This window comes from Crocodylus siamensis, chromosome 13, assembly GCF_052110815.1.
Source record: "Crocodylus siamensis isolate JL-2025a chromosome 13, ASM5211081v1, whole genome shotgun sequence".
Classification (NCBI taxonomy): domain Eukaryota; kingdom Metazoa; phylum Chordata; order Crocodylia; family Crocodylidae; genus Crocodylus; species Crocodylus siamensis.
In genome coordinates, this window is record NC_143407.1 from 16,367,716 (window position 1) to 16,391,198 (window position 23,483).

The 23,483-nt window shown below is 46.9% G+C and overlaps 1 protein-coding gene across 1 annotated transcript in view; it reads right to left on the reverse strand.

The window, feature by feature from the left end:
- Positions 1-4,074: 4,074 nt before the first annotated feature.
- Positions 4,075-23,483, reverse strand: part of TSPOAP1 (TSPO associated protein 1) — a 103,652-nt gene continuing 84,243 nt past the window's right edge. Inside the window, exons 25-27 of the mRNA XM_090026351.1 lie at positions 22,308-22,379; positions 20,532-20,660; positions 4,075-5,492 (exon numbers count right to left, since the gene is read on the reverse strand). Of these exons, the coding sequence (XP_089882477.1) occupies positions 5,286-5,492; positions 20,532-20,660; positions 22,308-22,379 (408 nt within the window). The 3' untranslated portion in view covers positions 4,075-5,285. The remainder of the gene's footprint in view (positions 5,493-20,531; positions 20,661-22,307; positions 22,380-23,483) is intronic.

A 23,483-nucleotide genomic window follows, 5' to 3' on the forward strand; every position in this document is an offset into this window, starting at 1 on the left:
TTTTAAGTTTTCAGAGGACATCATCTGGAGTTGGATAGTGCCCTTAGTGTTTAAAACTAGGCCTGTGCGAAGCAGCTAGTATTCGCTTCGGATTCGGCTGATTTGGGGGACAGTGACTCGTATCACTGTCCCCATTCAATTCGGCCGACTGACTCAGAGATTTGGCTGCTGCCAAATCTCTGAATCAGCCAGGCCCATCCCCTGCCTGCTCATCCAGCCTGGCAACGGCTACCCCATCCACCCCAGCTCCCCAGCTTCAGCACTTGTTGAAAAAAAAGCCCCGACTCAGGAGGTGTTGCCAGGCAGGGGGCAATCCCTGCTGCCCCCACTGGCCCATGCTGCATGGGGCGCTCTGCATGAACCCCCAGCCCCGCCCCATGGGAGCCCTGCCCAGGCCAGCCCCAGCCGTTTAAGAAAAAAAAACAAACAACTAAAAAACACCCCCAGACTCACCACTCCTGGCAGTGGGAGCAATCCCTGCTGCCCCGTCCCACATGGGGGCCTCTGCACAAGCCCCCAAGGCCACTGCAGGAACAGTGAGTCCCAGGGCTTTTCTGTGTTTTGTTTAAGGGGCAGAGCTGGCCCAGGTGGGGCACTTGTGGGGTGGGGGACTGGGGAAGCAAGGGGGGAGGGGACCAAGGGGCTCATGGCAGGGCCCCTGAAGCAGTGTGGGGCAGTGAGGGGATCACCCCCCACACACCCAGCAGCACCCAGTGAGCACTAGGGCTTTTGTTTAAAGCACCAGAAGCTGGGGCAAGTGAGGGCAGCCATGGAAGGGCTGGGGGAACAGGCGGGGGTTTGGGGGGCTTCCCCCAGTCCCCCCTTTCCCCGCCCCTAGCATTGACCAGGTCAGAGTTCAGCCGCAGCTTCCTGCTGCAGCCACCAGGAACTGCCCAAATCATCAAAGCTCTCTGAATCTTCAGAAAAGATTCGGAGAACTTTGAATCAATTCAGACCTTTAAACTGGTCCCCTGCTTCAGTTCAGATCCAGATTCAGCCACCGAATCGGGCTGAATCTCCTCTTAATCGAATCACTACCTGAAGCTCCACACAGCCCTATTAAAAAACCTACTTGGCTTAAATTCTATAAAGAGGTGGCCTCTCTAACCCTTGCGCTCCTGAAAGCACTCCAGGAACTTAGGGATTGTTAGGACCCCCTGGGCACCTCTGTAACAGCTGCACTACTGCAAATGTTGTCCATTTCAGCCCATCAGACACCAGTATTCAGTGCGCATGCATGACAAATGGCACTGGGACAATTGATAAGCATTCTAAAATCACCCATGCGCACTGTCCAGTGGCTTTGGCCTCCAGGAGTGTCCGTTCTCCTTGTCCTCTCTGTTCTGTAGCAGATGTTCATTGTTTCCCCCACCACACCCATTCCTTTTGTCTTTGCTCAGTGTCAGATTAGCTCTCTTGAGTATTGTCTCCTCTTCTGTCTTTCCATGTAGCTGCCTGTTCATGTACACAGACACAAAGGTACACATCCATCTACACAGCTTTGTTTTTCTGTGATTTGTATGGAGCTAGGACAGGAATGATGATGCTAGTTTCAGCTGCTTTAGTGGAACAAGGTCTTTCAGATAAACTAGAAATCATTTTTATCTGGATCTCTTTATCTGGTTCTGCCCTGAGGACCAGTTCATCATGTTAAAGTTACAGAAACTAGTTCACAATAGGTCATGAAAACACCTTACCCAGGGCACCTTTTTATGTACTTTACATAATGAGCAGGGCATCTGAGACCTAACTTGGGTACTGCCACTTATTTTCCTTTCCTACTTCAACCAAAGACACGGACCAAATATACCCTAAAAATTCCCTGCCCTCCCACCTAAAGCAAGTGGAGAGGTCCTGTAAATAGCCATACTAGGAAATGGTTAATAACAACTGCAACATTAGGGTAGTTGAAAGAAACTGTCAAAACAGTAAACATGCCACTTAAGAAACTCCATGCTTTCAGTTATAACTGCAAAGCAACTTCCTCTAAAACTGAGCAGGTGGCACATCCATGTGAGTGATTATAATGCATGGAGGAAAACATGTTTCTGGAAACTTTCTAGGCAACTATAAGGAAATATTCATGAGTAGATCTGATCCTAAAGGTTTAGCTGCAGAAAAGATCCAGCCTAAGAGGAGTATTAACCTCCAGGGTTTGCTTTTTGTGTCCAAGGGGTTGGGGAAATTTACCCATTCATGTGGCCAGTTCCAGCCCATTGATGATGGTTAGCTCAGGCCGACTTGAAATATTTCAAAAATTCTTTCTTCTGAGCACCCTACAATAAAGTAACTTTCTTAAACATTTCACCGCAGCAGCTGAGTGGCTCATGATCATTACTGTAGCTAAAAGAGACACAATTTCCCTAAATATTTCCTTTCAGAGATGAGTTTCCAGACCTGGTCTCTGCCTATAGGTGAATATTTGGAAAGCCTAATCCCTGGAAAGCAGAATCCCAGTAGCCACATTTGACACAATGGGACTAGATTCAACAGGGACTATGGTGATGAATTGCCTCTGTAGGCACCTGAGTCCATCATTAAACATCACTGACATTCACAAAACCCGGCTGAACCCTGAAAACACTCCTGTTTTCATTGTGGTGCAGATGTAAAACCACCTATCAGGCTATAGGAGAGTCTGCTGTGGGTGGGTATGTCTGGGTGTTTATAGACATGCTCCAGAAGTGTGTGTGGGGGGGAGGGGGGGGGGGCTTTAATTAGAGCGGCTCTCAGAGCCCCTCTAATTAAAGGACCCGGAGCATCACGTGTATGAGCATCCCTGCACTGAAAAATAGCAGCAGGGACACTAACTCAAGCTCATGGAATAAGCTTTAGTTAAAGTATACCATTTTTCAGTGTGGGGACACTGATACATGTGACGCTGGAGTCTGCTGGCGCGCAGTAATTACCATGCTCCAGCAGACTCAGTTAATTGAGTCTGTTCTGATGCACTGTAATTACAATGCATCAGAGAAGTCTCATTGCACATCTATAGGCACATCTCAGTCTCTCTTGTGGGAGTCCATTTTGTACACAAAATTTAAATAGCAACAGGCTCAGGTTATTCACTCATGTTAGAGTCTTCCTCACTCTTTCTTTCTTGCCCAGTGAATATTTATTTAGTTTATATCAAGTGGAACAGCTCTAACAGAAGGGTTAGCAAGAGCTGACACCACCCTTACAACAAAATATCCTTGTATATGAAAGTTGGTTTTGGTCTCTTCAAGCAGAAGAGGGCGTTGAACTTAGGTCTCCCATATCTTGAAGAAGTATGGTAAGTGAGGGCTATGGAATAGAAGCCCCTGCTTGCTTTAGCTGTGTCCTTGAAGAAAAGGCTGAGATCTCTTTGGTTGTTTGGCAGGGTCCAGGATTGTGAACCCTGTACCAAAGAAATGCCACCCATTGTGTTATCATTGCTTACTGAATAGCTTGGACACTGATGGGTGGGAATTCCATATCCAGGTGCTTTGCAGATTGAGCTTCAGTAGCTAACTATAGAATCTAGATGGTAACAGTGGCCTGTTAGGTTGGCAATGCTGAGCATCATGACACTTAACTCCCTTGTGTGAATGCAACCTCTCACAAAGCAGACAAAATACATTTTTCCCCGCACACCATGAAATAATTACTCTCACTTTTATGTCTGCGTGGGATAGTGCCAAAACCATGGCAGCTACAACTTGCAGCAGCTCCTACCAAAGTAAGCAAGTGGCAAAACACCTGCTGTGTCCAAGGGTGTAGAATAACCTTGAGACACAAAATAATTGAACATTGAATTTGACAAACTGGGCTAAATTCTGCCCTTGCTGCAGCCCTTTCACCCTCTTCTTGTGGCATACAGGGCCATAAAGTACCCACAGTAATTCCAGGACAATGGCTGTCCCACCCCGATGGAGGCCTAGTGGCATCTTAGCCCCTTACAACACATTTCTAACTTAAGTTTCTCATGTTCCTCGGTGTGGGGGGCTGTCATTCTGTTCTGGGAGTGCTAGTGCTCCATGGCCTCTCATTCTGGATGGTGGGGGGGAAAAGGTAGAATCTTTAAAAATAAGCAATAGTGACTGTGTGACTTTTGTAAGGAAAAGATGTATTTTGTGAAAATAGACTTTATTATAATAAAATTTGATATTAAATAAAAACATACTGTATCACCAACACCCGTGGACATAGCCTTAGCATCATTCAAATACCAAACATAACTGTCTTTCTCAAAACAAATACCCTATTGAGACATGCAAAGAAATAAATATGGCCAAAAAAGGATAGAAACCACATAGTACAAAACTCCTTGGCTTAGAAAGGGATGCATCCTTAATGCGAGGGACAGGTTACCTCATATGAAAACAGCAGCAAACTCCCTGGCAGGGCTCTGCTCCCAGCTCTGCTCTCCAAAAACTCAGTCAGGAACACACAACCATTGGAATATGTCAGTCAAATATTTAAATAAGCAAACAAAAAAGAAAAAGAAAAAAAAATAAGGCGGTGTCCCCAGGCAGCTATGATCAACATGCACCAACCACCTTCTGGAAGCCCTGGCTCTATGCAGAACTACGAATGTACCCCTTAAAGCAAGAATAGCCTTGTGGGTATTGTCTCCTTTCTCCTTGGGGAACCCTTGCAATGAAGCTCAACTGAGACAGAATGAGATGCTCCTAGGCACAGCTGAGTATTTACACCTTTTTCAGTACAAATGTCTCATTCATCCACCCAGAGCCAACAAAGGGGATTCACAGGAAGAAAATCAAGTGCAAACAATCTTTTCAGGAAGTGGAGGGGGTGCCAATAGCCCTATCTGAACAGAAGAGAGCAGTACCTGGGCACATTATACAAAGAAATCTCAGTATTACAACTAAGGAGTAATTCCTAAAGGGCTGGGGATTTACTGGGAGCAGCCATTTAGCTAAATTACAGCCAGTATATCACCTTTAGAATTAAAATATTTACAGGGAATGGCTGGCTATGCAGAGTCAGGACACTACTATGGAGGTAGCCACATCCCTAGTGCCCAGGCTCCTGTCCACACTGCTCTTCTGCAGGAACACTGCTTGCACCCAAGGTGCTGATTTCACTGGACATGCAGCCCAGTGGCAACAGGGCTCTCTGTGAACACCATGTGAAGGAGGCCTAGGTTTATGGAGCCATTAGAAAGTTGTAAATAAGCAAAGTCAACTTTTTCCTTATGAAAATACTCTGTGGCAGGTCAGTTTATTGCAGAGGGCATGTCCTGAATTTACAGTCCATGCCTGGCTTATGGACAAGTCTAAATAGTTCAGTAACATCCATTTTCAGTTCTTCTTGCTGGACCCTAGTTTTCTGAAGAGCTGTTTTCCCTTGAAGAAGAAGCCTCTCTTTTTTTTAGTTTGAACAGGCAAAACACTGGATTCAGGAGTCTCAAACACTACTTGCTCTGGACTTGGGACACCAGTGACAGGGCAGGATGGCGGCACTTCAAAGGTGTTTGCTGACAGGTCACCAGGCCCATCTAAATTGAGCTAAACAGGAAAGAAAGACAACAAAAGAAACAGCTGAGTTCAGAGCTAAGCAGTGGCATCATCCCCACGCATACAGCTTACCCAGCAAGACCATCACCAAAGCACATCCCAGAGATGGTCCCCATTTCCAGCATAGATCAGTTATCCCATACAAATTCAGCTTTAAAATATCCCTCAGACTCTGCATGAGATCAGGTATCCCCAGCCCCCCTGTAAGTGCTGGGCTATGAAATGGAAGTGTGCCCTCTAAAACATAAGTGCTAAGTTTTGTCACTCCGCAAGTATAAAGTGAGTTCATTGATTCATAGATGCTAGGGTCGGAAAGAACCTCAACAGATCATTGGGTCTGACCCCCTGCCTAGGCAGAAAGGGAGTGCTAGGATCAGATGACCCCAGCCAAATGCCTATTGAGCCTTCTCTTAAAGACCCCCAAGATAGGGGAGAGCACCACCTCCCTTGGAAGCCCATTCCAAATTTTGGCCACCCTTACCATGAAGAAGTTTTTCCTGATCTCTAGCCTAACTCTGCTCTCTGTCAGTTTGTGGCCATTGTTTCTTGTTTCCCCAAGAGGCACCCTGGTGAACAGAGCATCTCTGATCCCTTGCTGCAACCCCCTAATGAATTTGTAGGCGGCCACAAGATCACCTCTCACCCTTCTCTTGTGGAGGCTGAAGAGGTCCAGGTCCCTCAGTCTCCCCTCACAGGGCTTGTCCTGTAAGCCCCTAACCATATTAGTGGCCCTCCTCTGGACCCTCTCAAGTCTTTCAACATCCTTCTTGAAGTACGGTGCCCAAAACTGGATGCAGTACTCCAAATGCGGTCTGACCAATACTGCAAAGAGGGGAAGTATCACCTCCTTGGATCTATTTGTCATGCATCCGCTGATACATGATAAAGTATTGTTTCCTTTGCTAATGATTTTGTCATGCTGACAACTCATGTTCATCCTGGAGTTCACTATGACTCTGAGATCCCTTTCCACTTTTGTGCTGCTGAGAGGGTCACTTCCCAGCCAGTAGGTGTGCTGGATATTTTTACACCCTAGGTACAGCACTCTACACTTGTCTTTGTTGTACTGCATCCTATTGTGTACTGCCCACTTTTCTAACCTGCCCAGGTCTGTCTGCAATCGTTCCCTACCCTTCAGAGTGTGCACTTCACCCCACAATTTAGTACTGTCTGCAAACTTGGACAGAGTACGTTTCACACAACCATCCAAGTCACTGTTGCAGATATTGAAGAGTACAGGTCCAAGGACTGAACCCTGAGGGACCCCACTATCCACATTCTTCCAGGTCAACACCGATCCATCTACTACTACTCTCTGGGTGCGACTGCTAAGCTAACTTGCCACCCACAGGGCCATGTAAACACCTATGTCACAGCCTCTTAATTTATTTATGAGAATGGGATGAGATACCGCATCGAAGGCCTTGCTAAAGTCCAAGAAAACGACATCCACCTCTATTCCTGCATCTAAGCATTTTGTGACCCTATCATAAAACAAAACCAGATTGGTCAGGCGTGATCTACCTGCTACAAATCCATCCGGGTTTCCCTACTGCATTATTTTTCCCACTGGACTCCCACAAATATGATCCCTCATAATCTTTTCAAAGATCTTTCCAAGGATGGAGGTGAGACTGACTGGCCTATAATTACTCAAATCCTCCTTCCTCCCCTTCTTGAAAATGGGGACCACATTGGCCCTTTTCCAGTGCTCTGGGACCTGACCCAAGCACCATGAGCACTCAAACAGTTGTGCCAGTGGTTCTGCTATGACACCAGCCAATTCTTTCAGTATCCTTGGATGCAGCTCATCTGGGCCTGCTGACTTGAACACATCCAGTCCAAGTGACTCTGCACCAAGTCAGTGTCGACAGTTGATGGGCTGGTGTCCCTCTGATCCCCACCTAAGAACCCACTGGGAGACTTATCTTGACCCCTGTTCAGACATACTGAGGCAAAAAAGTCATTGAATAGTTCAGCCTTGTCCCCCCTGTCTGTCACTAATGGCTCTTCCTTGTTCAGCAGAGGTCCTATGCTGCCCTGTGCCTTCCTTTTACTCCCTACATACCTGAAGAAAGACTTTTTGTTGTCTTTAATTTGTGTTGCCAGCCTCAGCTCTGTAGTTGCTTTGGCCTTTCTAACTGCCTCCCTGCAAGTAGGTATACTCCTCCTTGGTAGCTTCCCCCTGCTTCTACTGCCTATATGCCTTCTTTTTGCCCTTAGGCTCCCCTGGATTTCCATGTTTAGCCAAGGAAGTTTTTTGGCTCCTTTTCCCTCGTACTGGGATAGTCTCCCTCTGCCCCCGAAAGACCGCTTCCTTTAGAAACAACCACCCTTTCTGGACTCCCATCTTGCCAATACTCTTATCCTGCGGTCATTGACTAGATTCCTAAGCACACCAAAGTTAGCCTTCCTAAAGTCAAGTACTTCCACCCTACTAATCTTACCCACCCTATGCTGTATGGCGAGTTCAAGCGATTGGTGGTCACTGTCCGCAAGGTGACTATGAATCTGCAGCTCCCCTACCAGGTCCTCCCTCGTAGCCAACACTAAGTCCAGTAAGGCATTCCCCCTAGTGGGACCGTATACCTCCTGTGTTAGATAAAGGTCCTGCACGCAGGTTAAGAAGCTCCGCGAATGGTTGGATTTGGCTGACTGCTCCTCCCAGCAGATGTCAGGGTAGTTTAGGTCCCCCACAACAACCACATCTCTAGACTGTGCAGCCTCTGAGAGCTGCCTCAAGACAACAGGAGAAAGGAATGCAGGTGAGGTGGTGGGAAGTGGGCCTACCATGCTGTGCCCTGAAGATACCTGATTAGGAATTTTCTTGAGGTGGGTGTTGCTTGTCTCTATGCTATAGCACAATAGCAGGCCACTAGACCTTTCCCCAGCAGCTACAGTCCATCAGGGTGGGTCAAACTGAAGCTCTGAACCTTTCCAGAGTCCCCCAGCACCAGCTGCCATTTGTCTCAACACTGGCTGAAATTAAGCATGGGAGTCAGGATATAACTTGATGGCTTAGTACTGAAAACAGGGAGGAGTTAATTTTGGAGTCCTTTCCAAGAGGATTCAGCACAATGGACTAGGCCACTAGGCAAGGCAACAGAGCCCATGGTCACAATGAACACAGGAAGCAATCCTGCCTTACCTTTTAAGAAAGATGAAGACTTTCAGAGATAAGAAGAGTATCACACTCTCTCAAACCTCTCTTAAAGAGGGAACACCACAACCCTTCATGGGAGAGTAGATATGAGACAATGTCAGAAGCACTTACTTGACTTAGGAGCCCAAATCTCATGCAAGAGACACTGGCTCCTTAGTGCCTATGGTACTCCTAAAAATGGAGTCTGTCTCACCCAGATGTTCCTGAAAATGCCATCCATGGTATCTTCTGGTCCTACTAGGGCCCTGCTGCCCCTCAGGAGGGGCTCAAATAGCTCACTCTATCCCACTGCCCCTTGGGGTCAGCCACAAACAGACTTTAGGGATGGGAGCATGGATCCTGCAGGGCCTAGCTTCCTCTCAGTAGCAACCTAGCTACTGGTCAATTCCCAGCAGCTGCAGTTTATCTCCTCTTCTTTGTAATTGCTCCAGGCAGGGGTTCCAGCAGACACTTCCTGCTGCCCTACATAACATCTCTTGCCTTCCCTGTCTGGGGTCATGAAGATTTCCAGGTTGGACAGACTCTTTTCCACTCTAGCTGTTAATGCCCAATGGAGCCTTTGACCCTACTCTGTCCTTTCTACATCACCTATACTGATATTACAGATGGACCCACGTATGGCCAGATATGAATGGCATCCTTCCAGCTGCTCCCATCTAAACAAAAACACCTGAACAGCAGCCTGCCAGGCAGGAAGTGAGAGGGAATATGGATGGTGCGTGCACACTGGGAAGGCAGCAACAGAATGCTCTGCACCTTGGCCGGTCTGAAACAGTGTCTTCCATTCAAGACAGTAATAATCTATATGGTAAGGTCCCAGTGAAGTCAGTAAGAGTTAAGCACTTGGTTAAGAGTTTTCTGGAATTGAGACTTAGAAAAAATGGACAGCAAAAATTCTTCCATGGAAAAAGGATGAGTCATTGATAGACGGCGCAATGCTCTGCTTGTGGAGGGCAACATCCAAAGAGCACAGATGTTGCATCAGGAGAGGAGCAAAAGAAATATACTTATAAAGGTCATGATAGTGTCATGCTATATCTCAGTGTCATTCGTGGATATGCCTTGCTACCAGAAGCCTGTTGGAAAGGCAGGGTGAAGCTGCTACATAAAATCAACCCTAGGAGCTGACACTGACTATCTGGTGACAGTACAGCCATTCATCTGGGTTCATTTTCTGACAGTCTTGAGATCAGTGTCCTGTGCCTAACAGCAGATGTTACCACACTGCTGACCCTCTCCGTGTCACTTGCGAGCAAGTAACAGCAGGAAAGGCAGATGCCCAGAATCTCTCCTTTTCCCATTAGAATTCCATTCATCTCTGGCATGGTACAGATGCTTCATTCATTCTACTGATGAATGTATTTTAGGTAGAGGATGAGTTGAAACACTGTCTAGGGAGTCAGATCTCATAAACATCTTGTTGTGATTGTGTGGAATACATAGAAAGAGACCATTATTCTGGAAAGGGGGTAAGAAAGATGAAGTCAGCCTTCAGTATAAAGAGTTACCAAATCCTTCAGAGATTCATCTGGCTACTGATGCCAGATACATGTTAACTCTCAAGTCCACAAGGATAATAGCTAAAGGCATAATACAAAAGTTGCCTGCTATGGATAATACAACAGTTGTTTCACAATATCACAAATCACTCTGGTTTCAAAGTCAGAAGGGGCCATAATGAGCCTCTGGTCTGACCTCCTACATCGCATAGGTCAGAAAATATCACCCTGATATTCCTTCAAGCTGAGCTATCTGACACCAATGTAAAGGTATGTGATGGAGAATCCATCCCTTCCCCAGGTTCTACAGGTTAATTACTTCCACTTGACCTTCCTCCCCCAGAAAAAAAAATGGCACCTTATTTTTACTCTAAATTTGTCTAACTTCATATTCCAACGACTGGATTCTATTCTGCTTTTATCTGCTATTTAAACTTCCAAGGACTATCAGAGATAGTCTTCCATGTAGGCATTTAGAGTGCCTATACACAAGCAGTGAAGCTGCTCTGACACACCGTAATTACTCAAGTCTGCTGGAGTGTGATAATTATGGTGGTGGGGGCACTTTAAATAAAGCTTGCTCAACAAGCCAGAGGGTCTGGTGCCCCCGCAGCCATTTTTCAGCGCACCAAACCCCCACAGGGTTTTCAGCACGGGGATGCTTATATGCGAGATGCTCTGGGTGCCTGAGAGAGGCTCTTAAAACCACTCTAATACAGCCCCCTCCTAGAGCACATGTATAAACTCCCTTAGAGATTATTCATTGTAATGGCAATAGTAATATACCCATTCAAATATTACGTATCCAACAGTTAAAAGGAAATGACTAGCTGTGCCCTATGTGATGACAAGTCCTTCTGAACTCAGCTCTACTTAATGACAGACAAGCATGTACACACACACATTTACACAAACATACACAGAAGTGCATGTACACATATACAACCACACCCATGCACCCGGCCCTCTAAATGATAGGTAAAAGTGTAGAGCCAGTTCACAGACTCAATGGAAATTCAAACTCTGCCCACTTCTCCAAGAAAAGAAATGAAGGCATATTACTGTCAAGATCTTGATAAAAACTGTTAATGTTAATAAAGCATGAGTCTTTGCTTTTCTCTCAGAATTCTTACTATCACATTTTTTCTGAAATTTTAAATCAAATGTTAAAAAATAAAAGTAAAATAATTCTCCTCTTCCTGCACAGAGCACTATTGCAGACAAAAGCCCATTGTTCCCACCAGTGCTATCATGCAGAACAATTATCCACATAAGTTGATTTTAGGGACTGACCACACCAACATTCTTTATTATTTAGTAGGTTTAAGAGGGCACATTTAGACTTGTGTAAAAGGACCACAGTTAGGGAGAATGGGGTAAAATTAAGCAAGGAATATAGGGAGTTATTAACCTAGGGGATAGTGTTACAATGGCAAAGAAAAGAGCCATATTACATAGGACATTTACAGCTCTACTGGATACAGCCTTGTGAACTACTATGCAGGGAAGAGCCTTGTCCCAGCTGGAGAGAGAGGCCAAATGACAAAGAAGGCCTTTGTTCTAACTTCTAACTATCCTGCAATCATTATCACAGTCCCCAAAACCACCAGATAATTATTCCAAACAATTGCACTCTGCACTGCAAGCATATCATAGCTTCTAGGTAGCACACAACCACTTTGGAAGGAAATAGTTTGCCACTGGGCTGTTTCAAGCTGGACTTGCTAACACAACCCAGGGTAGCCAGCTCTCCTACAGCAGGAGAAGGAGCAAACTATGGCTGCAAAGCACTCTAAGGCATTGGGCTGGGTGGGGCGGGGGTGGAAATCAAGAGGATCTTCTCACATACACTTACATGGTTGTTCTCTCTATGTATCATTCATATCTATCACTGGACTCTTCTCTTCCTCATTCTCTGAAGAATATAACCGCCACAGGTGCATAATAAGGGGGCAGAAATAAATACATGAAATCAATTAGAATGGAACACTTTCTAAAGATACTTTACAAAAAAAAGTTGTGCTTTACTGATGCAAAATACACACATTATAGCAGCTGCCTTAGACCAACTATAATTAAGCATATTGTGAGATCTTCACTGGCACACCCTGTTTTCACAGGATAGTTCCCTTTTCAGGCTGAAATGGTCACTATTTACTCCAAGTCCAGAAGTGGCCTATGCTTGACAGTTCACCTCATTCAGTTACTGGAGAGTTAAAAAGATACATGTCGCCAACATTTTAAGAACTATTTATTCACCAGTAAGTCAAATAATCCATCCTTCTTCCTCTTTGTGTGTAAATTATCTTTATATGTGATCAGGTCTTTCTGTTAGTCTGTGGGGAAAAGTGTAAATCCAAAAGTTACAAGCAACTGAAAGTTCAGTAGTGAGCATGCTCAGTGAGCTTCTGCTAAGACTGAGCTAAGATTCCAGCTTTGCTGTGGAATCACAGTACCCACTGACCCTCCTCAGGCTGCAAGAGGTCTCAGGAGCTGCAGCTGGAAAATGAAACAGAAGTAGTATCTTAGCACTCCGTTTTTTGTGATTCAAATGACGCTTCTCCAGCTGTTAGTTACCCCTCTAGCGGGGTCTTCTCAGATGTTTTGTAGCTGATTTGCTAACCCAGCCCCGCAGAAGTGTCCCCTACCAAGCAACTTGGTTCTTCCTGGCACCCTACCAGGCTCATTGGCCATGTCTTGCCTAGGTAAACAGACTGTGCTTGAATGCAGCTTGAACTAATTTTAACTAACAAGCTCCTGAACATCACAGTAGGCCTACAAAAAGGTGTTCACTGATTATGGTCAACCCAAGGCTTCCCTCATGTATAGCAGCATTGATGTCAATGGAGTTTACCAAGGATTGGGCCCACAGACTATGTGCAATGTATGCAGGATATTGCTTTTAAGTCCTCATGTCTGCATTCCCTGACTTTCAATGCTTACAGATTCAAACTTGATAACTAGACAGAAGGAGCTGAGTGGGTGCTTGTATTTGGCAGCATGAGAATGCAGACCCAAGGCACAGAGAAATACATATTATTCTATTTTCTCCTGATAATTTAGGTGAGACTGTAGAGACATTCACTGCCAGGAGCCTCCCAGCAGCATCAGACAGACTATCAGTAAGTGGGAGCACTGGTGTTGCATGTCTGTGTTTAATGAAAGGCACGTACTCCACAGAAACAATGAGAAAGGAACATTAGGGTCATGAGACTAATCCACAGCAGCCCAGCAATTCACAGCCAATGCTTTTTCCCCCCACAGGAGGCAGTGAACTCTGCAGGCATTAATCCTTCAAGGCCTCCAGTCAGATTCCTGCGGAGAGTCCTCTCTCCTCACTGGTAAGCTGGCAAGCAGAGATACCTAAACCTTTGTACTCCACCTTCTCAGACAGTCTCTCCCAGGTAAAGTTACCATAACAAGCCTGAGATCTCCTTGAACAAGCCAGGAGGTTACACCCTCAGCAGCCTCAGAGCTCACATTCTTAAACTACAGAGCTCCAAACTGCTGTTATATGGGAATCAGTGGCAAATCAAAAAGGACTGAGGCACAGTCTGCTGGCTCCCTTTCTGTAATCAATGAACACCTTGTGCTTATCTACAAATCTACAAAATAGGTACCAAAAATCTAGCACTACCAAAGCATGAACTCTTCAAGTAAGAACCAGGGAATAAACAGTGGGGTATGTAGTAGTGGATGGCAACTTGACAGTAGTGACCACAAGATGATTGAGTACAAGATCCTGAAGAAAGGAAGGATGGAAAGCAGCAGAGCATGGACCCTGGGCTTCAGAAAAGCAGACTTCGACTTGCTCAGGGAACTCATGGGCAAGATCCCCTAGGAAGCCAGTCAGAGCGGGAAAAAGGAGTCCAGGAGAGCTGGATGTACTTGACAGAAGCCTTATTGAGAGTGCAGGAACAAACCATCTTGATGTGCAGAAAGACTAACAAGTATGACAGAAGACCAGCTTGGTTTAGCAGGGCACTCTTCAGTAAACTAAGTCATAAAAAAGAAGTTTATAGGAAGTGGAAACTTGGACAAATAAAGAAGGAGGAGTATAAGAGCACTGCTCAGGCACACCGGGATGAAGTTAGGAAGGCCAAAGAGCAGTCGGAGTTGCAGCTAGCAAGGGAGATAATGGGTAACAAGAAGGGTACAAGTATGTTGGTAGCAAGAGAAGGATCAGGGAAAGTGGAGATCCCTTACTGAATGGGGGAGGATCTTTGCCTCAGTCTTCACAGGCAAGGTCAGCTCCCAGTCTACTGCACTAGGCAGCACAGTTTGGGGTGGAGGTGAGCAGTGGGGTGAAAGAACAGTTTAGGGACTATTTAGAAAAGCTGGTCATGTACAAGTCAATGGGGCCGGATGGGACACACCCAAAGATGCTAAGGGACTTGGCTGATGCGACTGCAGAGCCACTGGCCATCATCTTTGAAAACTCACGGTGATCAGGAGAGGTCCTGGATGATTTGAAAAGGGTAAACATAGTGTCCATATATAGGAAATGGAAAAAGAAGGATCCAGGCACCTACAGACCAGTCAGCCTCACCTCAGTCCCTGAAAAAGTCTGAAGATCCCCAAGGAATCCATTTCTAAGCATGTGGAGAAGGAGATGGAGATGATTAGGAAGTCAGCATTGATTTACCACAGGCAAGTCATGTCCGTCCAACCTGAGTAGTAATCAATGACTCAATGTCTAGTTGGCAGCCAGTATCAAGTAGAGCACTCCAGAGGACAGTCCTGAGGCCGGTTGTGTTCAAAGTCTCCATCAACAACCTGGAAGTTGGCACAGTATGCACCCTCAGCAAGTCTACAGATGATACTAAGCTGGGGGGAGTACTAGATATGTTCAGAGACCTTAGAAAAATTGGAATACTGAGCCAATAGAAACCTCACGAGGTTCAACAAGGACAAACGCAAAGTCCTGCACTTAGGACGGAATAATCCCATGCATCAGTACAGGCTGGGTACTGACTGGCTGGGCAGCAGCTCTGCAGAAAAGAACCTGGGGTTACAGCGGACAATAAAATGAATATGAGCCAATGCTGTGCCCTTGCTGCAAAGAAGGCTAATGGCATACTGGGCTGCATAAGTAGGTGGGTTGCTAGCAGGTCAAAGAAAGTGATTATTCCTCTCTAGTTAGCACTGGGGAGGTCACATCTGCAGCACTGTATTCACTTTTGGGGACCCCACTACAGGAAGGATGTGGACAAATTGGATAGAGTCCAGTGGAGGGCAACAAAAATGGGTAGGAGGCTGGGGCACGCGACTTATGAGGAAAAACTGAAGGAACTGGGCTTATTTAGTCTAGAGAAGAGGAGAGGGGAGGATTTAATAGCAGCCTTCAGCTACCTGAAGGGGGGTTTGAAAGAGGATGAAGCTAGACTGTTTAGCGATGGCAGATGACAGAACAAGGAGCAATGGTCTTAAGTTGCATCAAAGGAAGTTTACGTTAGATATTGGGAAAAATTCTCTCACTAGTAAAACACTGGAACAGGTTACCCAGAGAGGTGGTGGAATCTCCATCCTTGGAGATTTTTAAGACACAGCTAGACAAAGCTTTGGCTGGGGTGATCTAGCTGGGGATGGTCCTGCTTTGAGCAGTGGATTGGACAAGATGACCTCTCAAGGTTTATTCCAACCCTAATTTTCTATGATTCTATGTCCTTGTACACAAGGCCTAGCAAAACAGAGCCTGAACAGGACTGCCAGGTCCTACAACATTATGAAAAGCAACATACAGCATAGGGTATTGATGTAGCTGTGCAAGCAAATGTCAAATTTAGATAACAAATGTGGAGTGATGTCACTGGGGAACAGATGCAGGTCTTAAAAGAGTGACATCGCATGCATTTGGAAAATCATACATCTACTCATCTGGATGGCAAAGGCAGCATCACAAGGGAAGTTCATTAGGGCTGTGTGAAGCTTCAGTCCCTGATTTGATTTGGTGGAGATTTGGCCGAATTCGGCAGCCGAATCTCCAAATCCAAGTCAAATCAGAAGATGCTTTAACCTCTCTGAATCGATTCAGAGAGATTTGGACATATACACAGATTTAAATATTTTTTCTACATACCTCTAGGTACCAGGAAGCTCATGAGTGCTGTGACACTGGGGTGCATGGAGTGTCCCACAGGAGTGCAAGAGGCCCCCCAGTGCACTCGGCAGCAGACCCAGGAGTGGACCAGAAGCGGACCAGAAGCAGCTTGCCAACTGGTGCCTCCTGGGTCTGGGGCAGACACCCAGGTCCCCCTGTGGCTGATCGCCAAGCCAGGGGGCCGTGGGGGGCCCCCCCCATACACACTCCCTGGCAGACCCAGAAGTGGACCGGAACTACTTCTGGTCCACTTCTGGATTCGCTGCCAAGCACATGGAGTGCCCCTCCTCCCCCGCACTCTTGTGGCATGCTCCATGAGCCAGAGCATCACAGCATTTACAAGCCACACTGGTACCTCAAGGTAGGTAGAACAAATATTTAAAGTGGTATCTATGTCCGAATTGCCTATTCTCCGAATCAGCATCCAGTCTTCAGATTCGGATTTGCCCAAATTGAATCAGGGACAGTGATCTGAATCAACTAATTGAATCACTGTCCCTGATTCTGGCTGAATCCAAATAGACTATGGCCTGCTCTGCACACCCCTAATGTCCATATATATCAGAGAAATGCTGAGTCAGGAATACATGCTATACTGGCTCAAAGAGAATTAGAGCCATGTCCATGTACTGCAGGAAGTAGAGGTGCAATGATACATTGATCTGATATCAAACCACCACCAATATAAAGCAAATTGATTGCATCACAAATCGGCCTGATGTGGCCAATAATTTGGCACAGCGCAGCACATAGGTGGTGAGAAGCACAGCCTGACAGCTTGGAGAGCTGCGTGCAGCTGGTAAGTCTGTTGTGGTGGAAGTGGGAGGGAGGAAAGGGATGTTGTGGGGGTAGATCAATGCCCCCACGGTAAGGGTGGGAGTGGGGCTGAGGCAGGAACTGCCCAGCTAGGGCAGGGCAAGCTGTGGGACAGCCACAGCCCGTCCAGGAGGCATGGGGTGGGTGGGTGGCTCCCGCTTCTTCGCACACCCCAGGTGGGCATAGGGGGGCAGGGGGCCATGGATCTTTGCAGGGGGGGCAGGAGGGGCTACAGCTGCAGGCTGGGGCCAGAGCTGTGCCAGATTCTTCACAGAGCATGGGGGCTGCACTCCCAGCACGTGAAGGCTGCATTCAGGGTGGGTGGCAGTGGCACGTGGGGTGAGGGACAATGACTATGGGGGGGCTACAGCAAAATTTGGGATGGCTGCCTGCCCCCTGTATCCCCACTCCCAGTGCGACTGCTGCCTTCCCTGAGCACAGCCCCAGCCCAAACCCACCCCCATGTGCTGGGAAGATCCTGGTGCAACCCCAACCCCAGCCCACAGCTGCAGCCCTCATCTGCCCCTCCACGCATATCTGGGGGCACATGCCCCCCCATGCCCTCCAGGAGTGCGTGCAGCAGTAGGAGCCACCCCCACTCACACCCTCTGGACAAGCCATGGCTCCTTTTTAGACTCAAGGCACCTCTTCTTCGATCCAAGGAACCCCTTGGAAAATACTACCTCTTATTTTTTACTAATTTTTTGACTTAAAAAAAAAAATAATAATAAAGCAATTCTTCTGTTGCAAAGAACTCAGAAAGACTGTAACGGGTCAGAATGGATTCCTATTTAAAATCTCTGGTTTTATCCTGTGAATCATGTTTGCACACTTAGCAGTGCTAACATTGTATGGCACTCCCCCACACCCCTGGAAGGATCTCAAGGCACCCCAAGGTGCAGTAGCACCCTGGTTGAGAAACTGATATATGGGAAAGACATACTCAGAGAGACATGAAATTCTGTTAGCCATGAAATCCTGCTACTATAAAAATCGCCCACAACTGAAGCTCTCCAAGAACACTGCGTTCACAGTTGAGGACTCTTTGCTTCACCAAACAGTCTTAGAGGTGTGTCCAGATGAGCGTGTATACATGGTATGCAGCACTGCAGACTTGTCTGCAGCAGCACACACCACACACGCAGGGATTCCCTGTGCTGCTAATTTGCTGGGAGATCCCAGGATAAAAAAACCCACGCCTAGAAAAAAGCAAGACTGTGCACATGGTGACAGCACATGCTGCCCGAAACCAGAGCCGGGCCAGCTAGAGTCGCATTCCAGTTGCTGGCCAGGCTCGTTGCTGCAGGATCACTGTGGCTGCAGCTCCCAGAGGCCCCCAGGAAAGGCTGGCCTCAGCCTCCCCTACCCCACATGGGCCAATGTAACACGCACCAGAGCACACATGCAGCAAAAATGTTATGACCAGCTAGATGGGAAGATTGGACCTGTACAAGCCAAGCGATGAATTCAACCTGCCACAGTCAGGCAGGTATAAACCTCCTTTGAGTACACTCCCATTCCAATAAGAGGGGCTCTTTGGAGTGTAGCTTGAGGGGCATGAGGAACATTTTGGAAGGAACAAAAAAAGGGCTTTTATTCCAGAAAAGGAGCCCACACAGGGAGTTAAACTGATATGACTATTATGCTTTAGCTAATGCAGGCATAACTAGTGCAACTCTTCAGTGTAGGCAAGACTTCAGAATCCAGAACAAAGGGATCCAATACCAGCAACTGTTCAGCTTTGGAGGCTCAGATTTTCGCTGGGACTGGAACACGAGACAGAAGCCAAGGCAACTACGCAACCTTAATTTGAAATGATACATAAATCAGGCTCATCAACATCCCTCTGCTTTTTTTTTTTTTTTTTTTTTTGGAGTCAAGGCAGGAGAGCAGACACTGTACTGTAGAACTTGGAGTCATCAGGAGCAAGGAGTTGTAGAAACAGCTGGAGAAGGAGATGGAGAAAGAGGGTTCTGAGAAAGACAAGGCTGTGTTTGAAGGCAGAAGCAAACGAGTTAGTTGAGAGCAGGTCGCTGAGGGTGAGAGAGAGAAGGATTAAAGGGGGTAGGGAGGCCTGGAGTTGGGAGAGAGGGTGCAGGAAAAATCAGAAGGCAGAAAAGCCAGGAAAGACCAAGTTGAGCCAATACCAGTAGTTCCAGCATCTTTCATGAGGCCTGCCATGACCTCAGCCTCAGTACCAATCCAGGACTGCTGCACAATGCTGTACATGATTCTCTTAGGATCACAGAATCCTCAGGTTGCAAGGGACCTCAAGGGTCAGACAATCCAGCCCCATGCAGAGATGGATTGACTATGCCTAATCATCCTAGACAAATGCTTATCCAGATTCTTCCTGAAAACCTCCAAGCAAGGAACTCCATGCACACTTGAAGCAGCCCATTCTATTGTCCCACTGTTCTTACAATTAGGACATGTTTTCCTGAGATTTGAGCTAAATCTGCTCTGGGGGCCTTTTAACATGTGTTTTCACATCCTGCCCTTCACAGTAAGGGAGAGCAATTTTTCTCCATCCTCTTTATGGCAGACTTTCAAATACTGAAATTTGCTATCATGTCTCCTCTTAACCTCTTTTTCTTCAAGACAAACATACCAAATTCCTTCAGCCTTTCCTCCTATGGTTTGCATTCCAGATGCTTTAGCACCTTTGTTTCTTGCTTCTGAATCCACCCCAGTTTCTCTACATCCCCTCTTATAGTGTTGTGCCCAAAACTGGACATAGTACTCCAGCTGCTGAGCAAAATGCTATCATCTCCTGCATCTTGCATACAATACTTCTGTTAATTCCAAACTGCATTTACAACTTTGCAACTCTGTAACCCTGTCAATAAGAGATATAGTAGCGATGTCCCACAGGAGAATTTAAAGAACAGAGCAGTCAATTGGAGACCTAGAGGCAAACTAGGCACTGACCTCCACTGTCTTTAGTGGTATGGCTCAGAGGACAGTCAGTACAGAATGAGGCCTCCCCAGGTAAGAGCTGGGTGGTTATTCCAGGAAGCAATAGAGGTAGCAAATGTTCTACAATTTCCCTCTAGAGTTTGTTTGACCGTTGGGTACAGGGGAGGGGAAAGGGGTGGCTGATGCTGTGAGTTTCCTTTGTTTATGGGTTGCTTTCATGGCCTTAATGCCCTTTTCATGGTGGTGGTATTTTGGAAATCCTCAGGGTTCAGATGATTGGATGTATTGCACTTATCCCAGTGCACGGCAGGAGTAAGTTGCCAAAGCATTTTCTTGCTTGATGGCCCTTCTCACCCACCAAATAAGCCTGTAAGGAGTGGTCTTCCTATTTTCCTCCAAACATTTTAGCTGGCCTCTGTGTGAAGCCCACGAAATAAGACTGCATGACACAGTGTGAGCTCTGCACCATACTCACCAGTATGGCAGGTTCACAGCTTAGCTCTTGGCCCTGGCCAAATGCCCTGTCACCTTACCTGACTCTCGACACTCACTGCACAGGCATCTTTATCCTTTGAATGAAGTCCCTCAGAAACTCCTCCATCCAGAGACACAGCTTCCAGGAAATTAGAAGGGACAAGGCCTCTCTGTCTGTTTAACTCTCCCTGAAAGGTCAACACAGCAGTTCTCAGATACATCAGTAAGAACAACTGGCTTGATAAATAAGCAAACACCTCTGGCATGGGGCTAGGCGAGTGATGGACATTGACAACCAGGGCCATACAAAAGTGGCCTGACCCACATTTGTGTTGGAAACAGTGGGCGCATCCCCACAAGCAGGAACATGTGCTTCCCCAGCGACAAGTAGCAGTGGCACACCTTGTATGCTGGTACTTATCCCTGGGGAATGCCCGTGCCACACATGGTCTGGCATCCTGGGGAGTTCCAGGAGCTGTACCCATAGTGCTCCTGCAGCAAGGAGCCTGGCTGGCAGCTAGAGCTTGGCTCCAGCTGGCTAGGCTCCAGTTTTGGGAGACACACACTGACACCACATGCTCCACCCTATTTTTTTTAGGCATAGGTTTTTTTGACCCCGGGATCTCTCAGGGTCAAAAAAATGCCCCGTATTGCAAAGCAGCAGTGCAGGGAATGCCCATATGTGCAGCATGTGCGCCACAGATGGGTCCACACTTGTCTGGACATGCCCAGTGGGAGAAAATTTGCTGATATTCATCCTGATTTGTGCCTCATAGGCCATAACTGAAAAAACCCCAGGGAGGAGGGGCTGGAATCTTCAGTTCTCTCACTTTCTAGAATAGGACTCTAACCACAAGATCCCAGTCCAGACTTTTGCTAGCCATCTTCTAGACTCTTAACTCCACAAGTCACAGGCTTTTACTAGAAACAGTTTCATCACTCACACTTGTCTGGGGCCACCACACAAAGAGATATGACCGCTGGGCGAGAGCACAACCCATTAAGCATGCTTAGGAGTAGGGGTGCACCAATTAAGATTTTCTTGGCCAATATCAATAGCCAATTATTAACAAGCTATATTGGCTGATACGGATCCAATAACCTATTTACAGGAATGCAGCTGGGCAGTGTAGAGAACAGCTTTCTGCAGGGCAAGGGGCATGAGGGAGGGAAGAGGTGTGAAGGAGGGCAGATCAAGGCCCACATGATGAGGGGGAGAGTGGGGCAGGGGCTGGGGGTGCTGCCCAGCCAAGGCAGTGAATGAGATATGGGGCCAAGGTGGAGAGGAGGCCAGAGCCATGGGCAGCTCATCCAGTGGATCAGCATTCTGGCACTTAAAAATGGTGGCAGGGGCACTTGAACTAAAGTTTGTCAAATGAGCTTTAGTTCAGAGTGGCCACCACCATTTTTACATGCAGGGACACTTTTATAACCAGAGCAGAGCCAAGTGGGGTGAGGGTGGCTGCAGGCTGCCTGCTGTAGGCTCAGGACTCTCCACTCTGCTGCCTTTCCCCTGGGGACCCTGCATCAGCCATGTGTCTCTTGCCTGCCCGGCAGCAGGAGGCACAACTCGCCACACCTACTGCTGTCAGGTGGGCAGGGGGCCCACAGCCGGTGCAGGGCCCCTGGGGCAAAGGCAACAGAGCGGAGAGCCCCAAGCCCACAACAAGCAGCCTGCATCCACCCCATGCAAAAATCTGGCGGGGAGGAGGAGTACATGCCCACTCCATACCTCCACCAGGGGCTGCACACAGGAGCAAGGAGCTGCCCCCTCCCCACCCTGATGAGCTGCCCACAGCTCCATCCTGCGTCCTGCCTCCTTAGCAAGTACTTACATAATAGAAACCGTCATCATCCATGGACCCAAACACCGTGATAATATCCCCGGCACTAAATGTCAGCTCAGCCTGGAAGGAAGCACAACATGCTGGTTAGTAGAGGAGCCCAGCATTGGGAAGGGAGTGGCTAATCATACTCTCACACTGTACCTATTGTGAACTTCTGTGTCCTCGTGCAGAATGGATAGAAAAATTCTTCAGGCTCCAGAATTTGAGTCCTGGAAAGTGAGGTTATTTTGAAAGATTTGGGCAATTCAGACTCAGAATAATGAAGTCAGCTGGGCCTTCCAGGAAAAAAGAAAACCGAGAAACAAGGCACACTCTGCTCTGAGAAGTAAGAAAGCCAAAAGTTGTACTATTAAGGAAGCACTCACATTTTTCTCATGTACGTAAGTGAAAATCCCATTTTAACAAAACATCACCTAAATCCATTGATGAAAGACACACTGCAAAGCAAGTACTTGAGCAAGTACCTAAAATGCATCATGATCATTTGCTTAAATGCAGACACTAATTTGCCCTCCCTCCATTCTGACCACAATGCCCAGGCTTCTTTTTTTTTTTTTTTTTTTTTTTTTACCAGCAGGGATGCGCAGAAGCAAGGAAGGTGCTATGTGAGGTATATGACCCCACACTCCACCTACCGCCACAGTTACCAGACACTCACCATACTGAACCTCCCTCCCCCCACAAAATTGTAGTATGTGGAGTTTGTCCTCTGGGCTGAACTGCTGGTAGAAGTAGGGCTTTTTGCTTTCAGGACCACAGTAGTCTTTCCTAACTAATAAAGAGTGGGGGATGTAGTCAGAACTGCACAGCTGTTCTAGGAGAGAAGAGCAGGAAGCACTGAACCAGGCTGTGTAAGGGGGAAAAAGAAGGAAGAGAGCAAGTTCCTACCTAGAAGTAGCTGCAATGCATGCATTTGCCCACGTTTTCCTCACATCATTTCAACACTTGCCTACCCATTCCTCTGTACTACCAAGCCTTCTTCCCAAAAGGAATGTACAAACTTTTCAATATAATTATTGCTAAAAAACAAATGTTATTAGCTTGTCAGGAACACATTAGGATATTTCAGGTCTCTTAATTGTCGATGCCCTATTTTCTCTAATGCATCTCTTGATATACCTTTAGGTTGCTTTACAAATGTTGGAGGTGTGTAAGTGTTGGAGG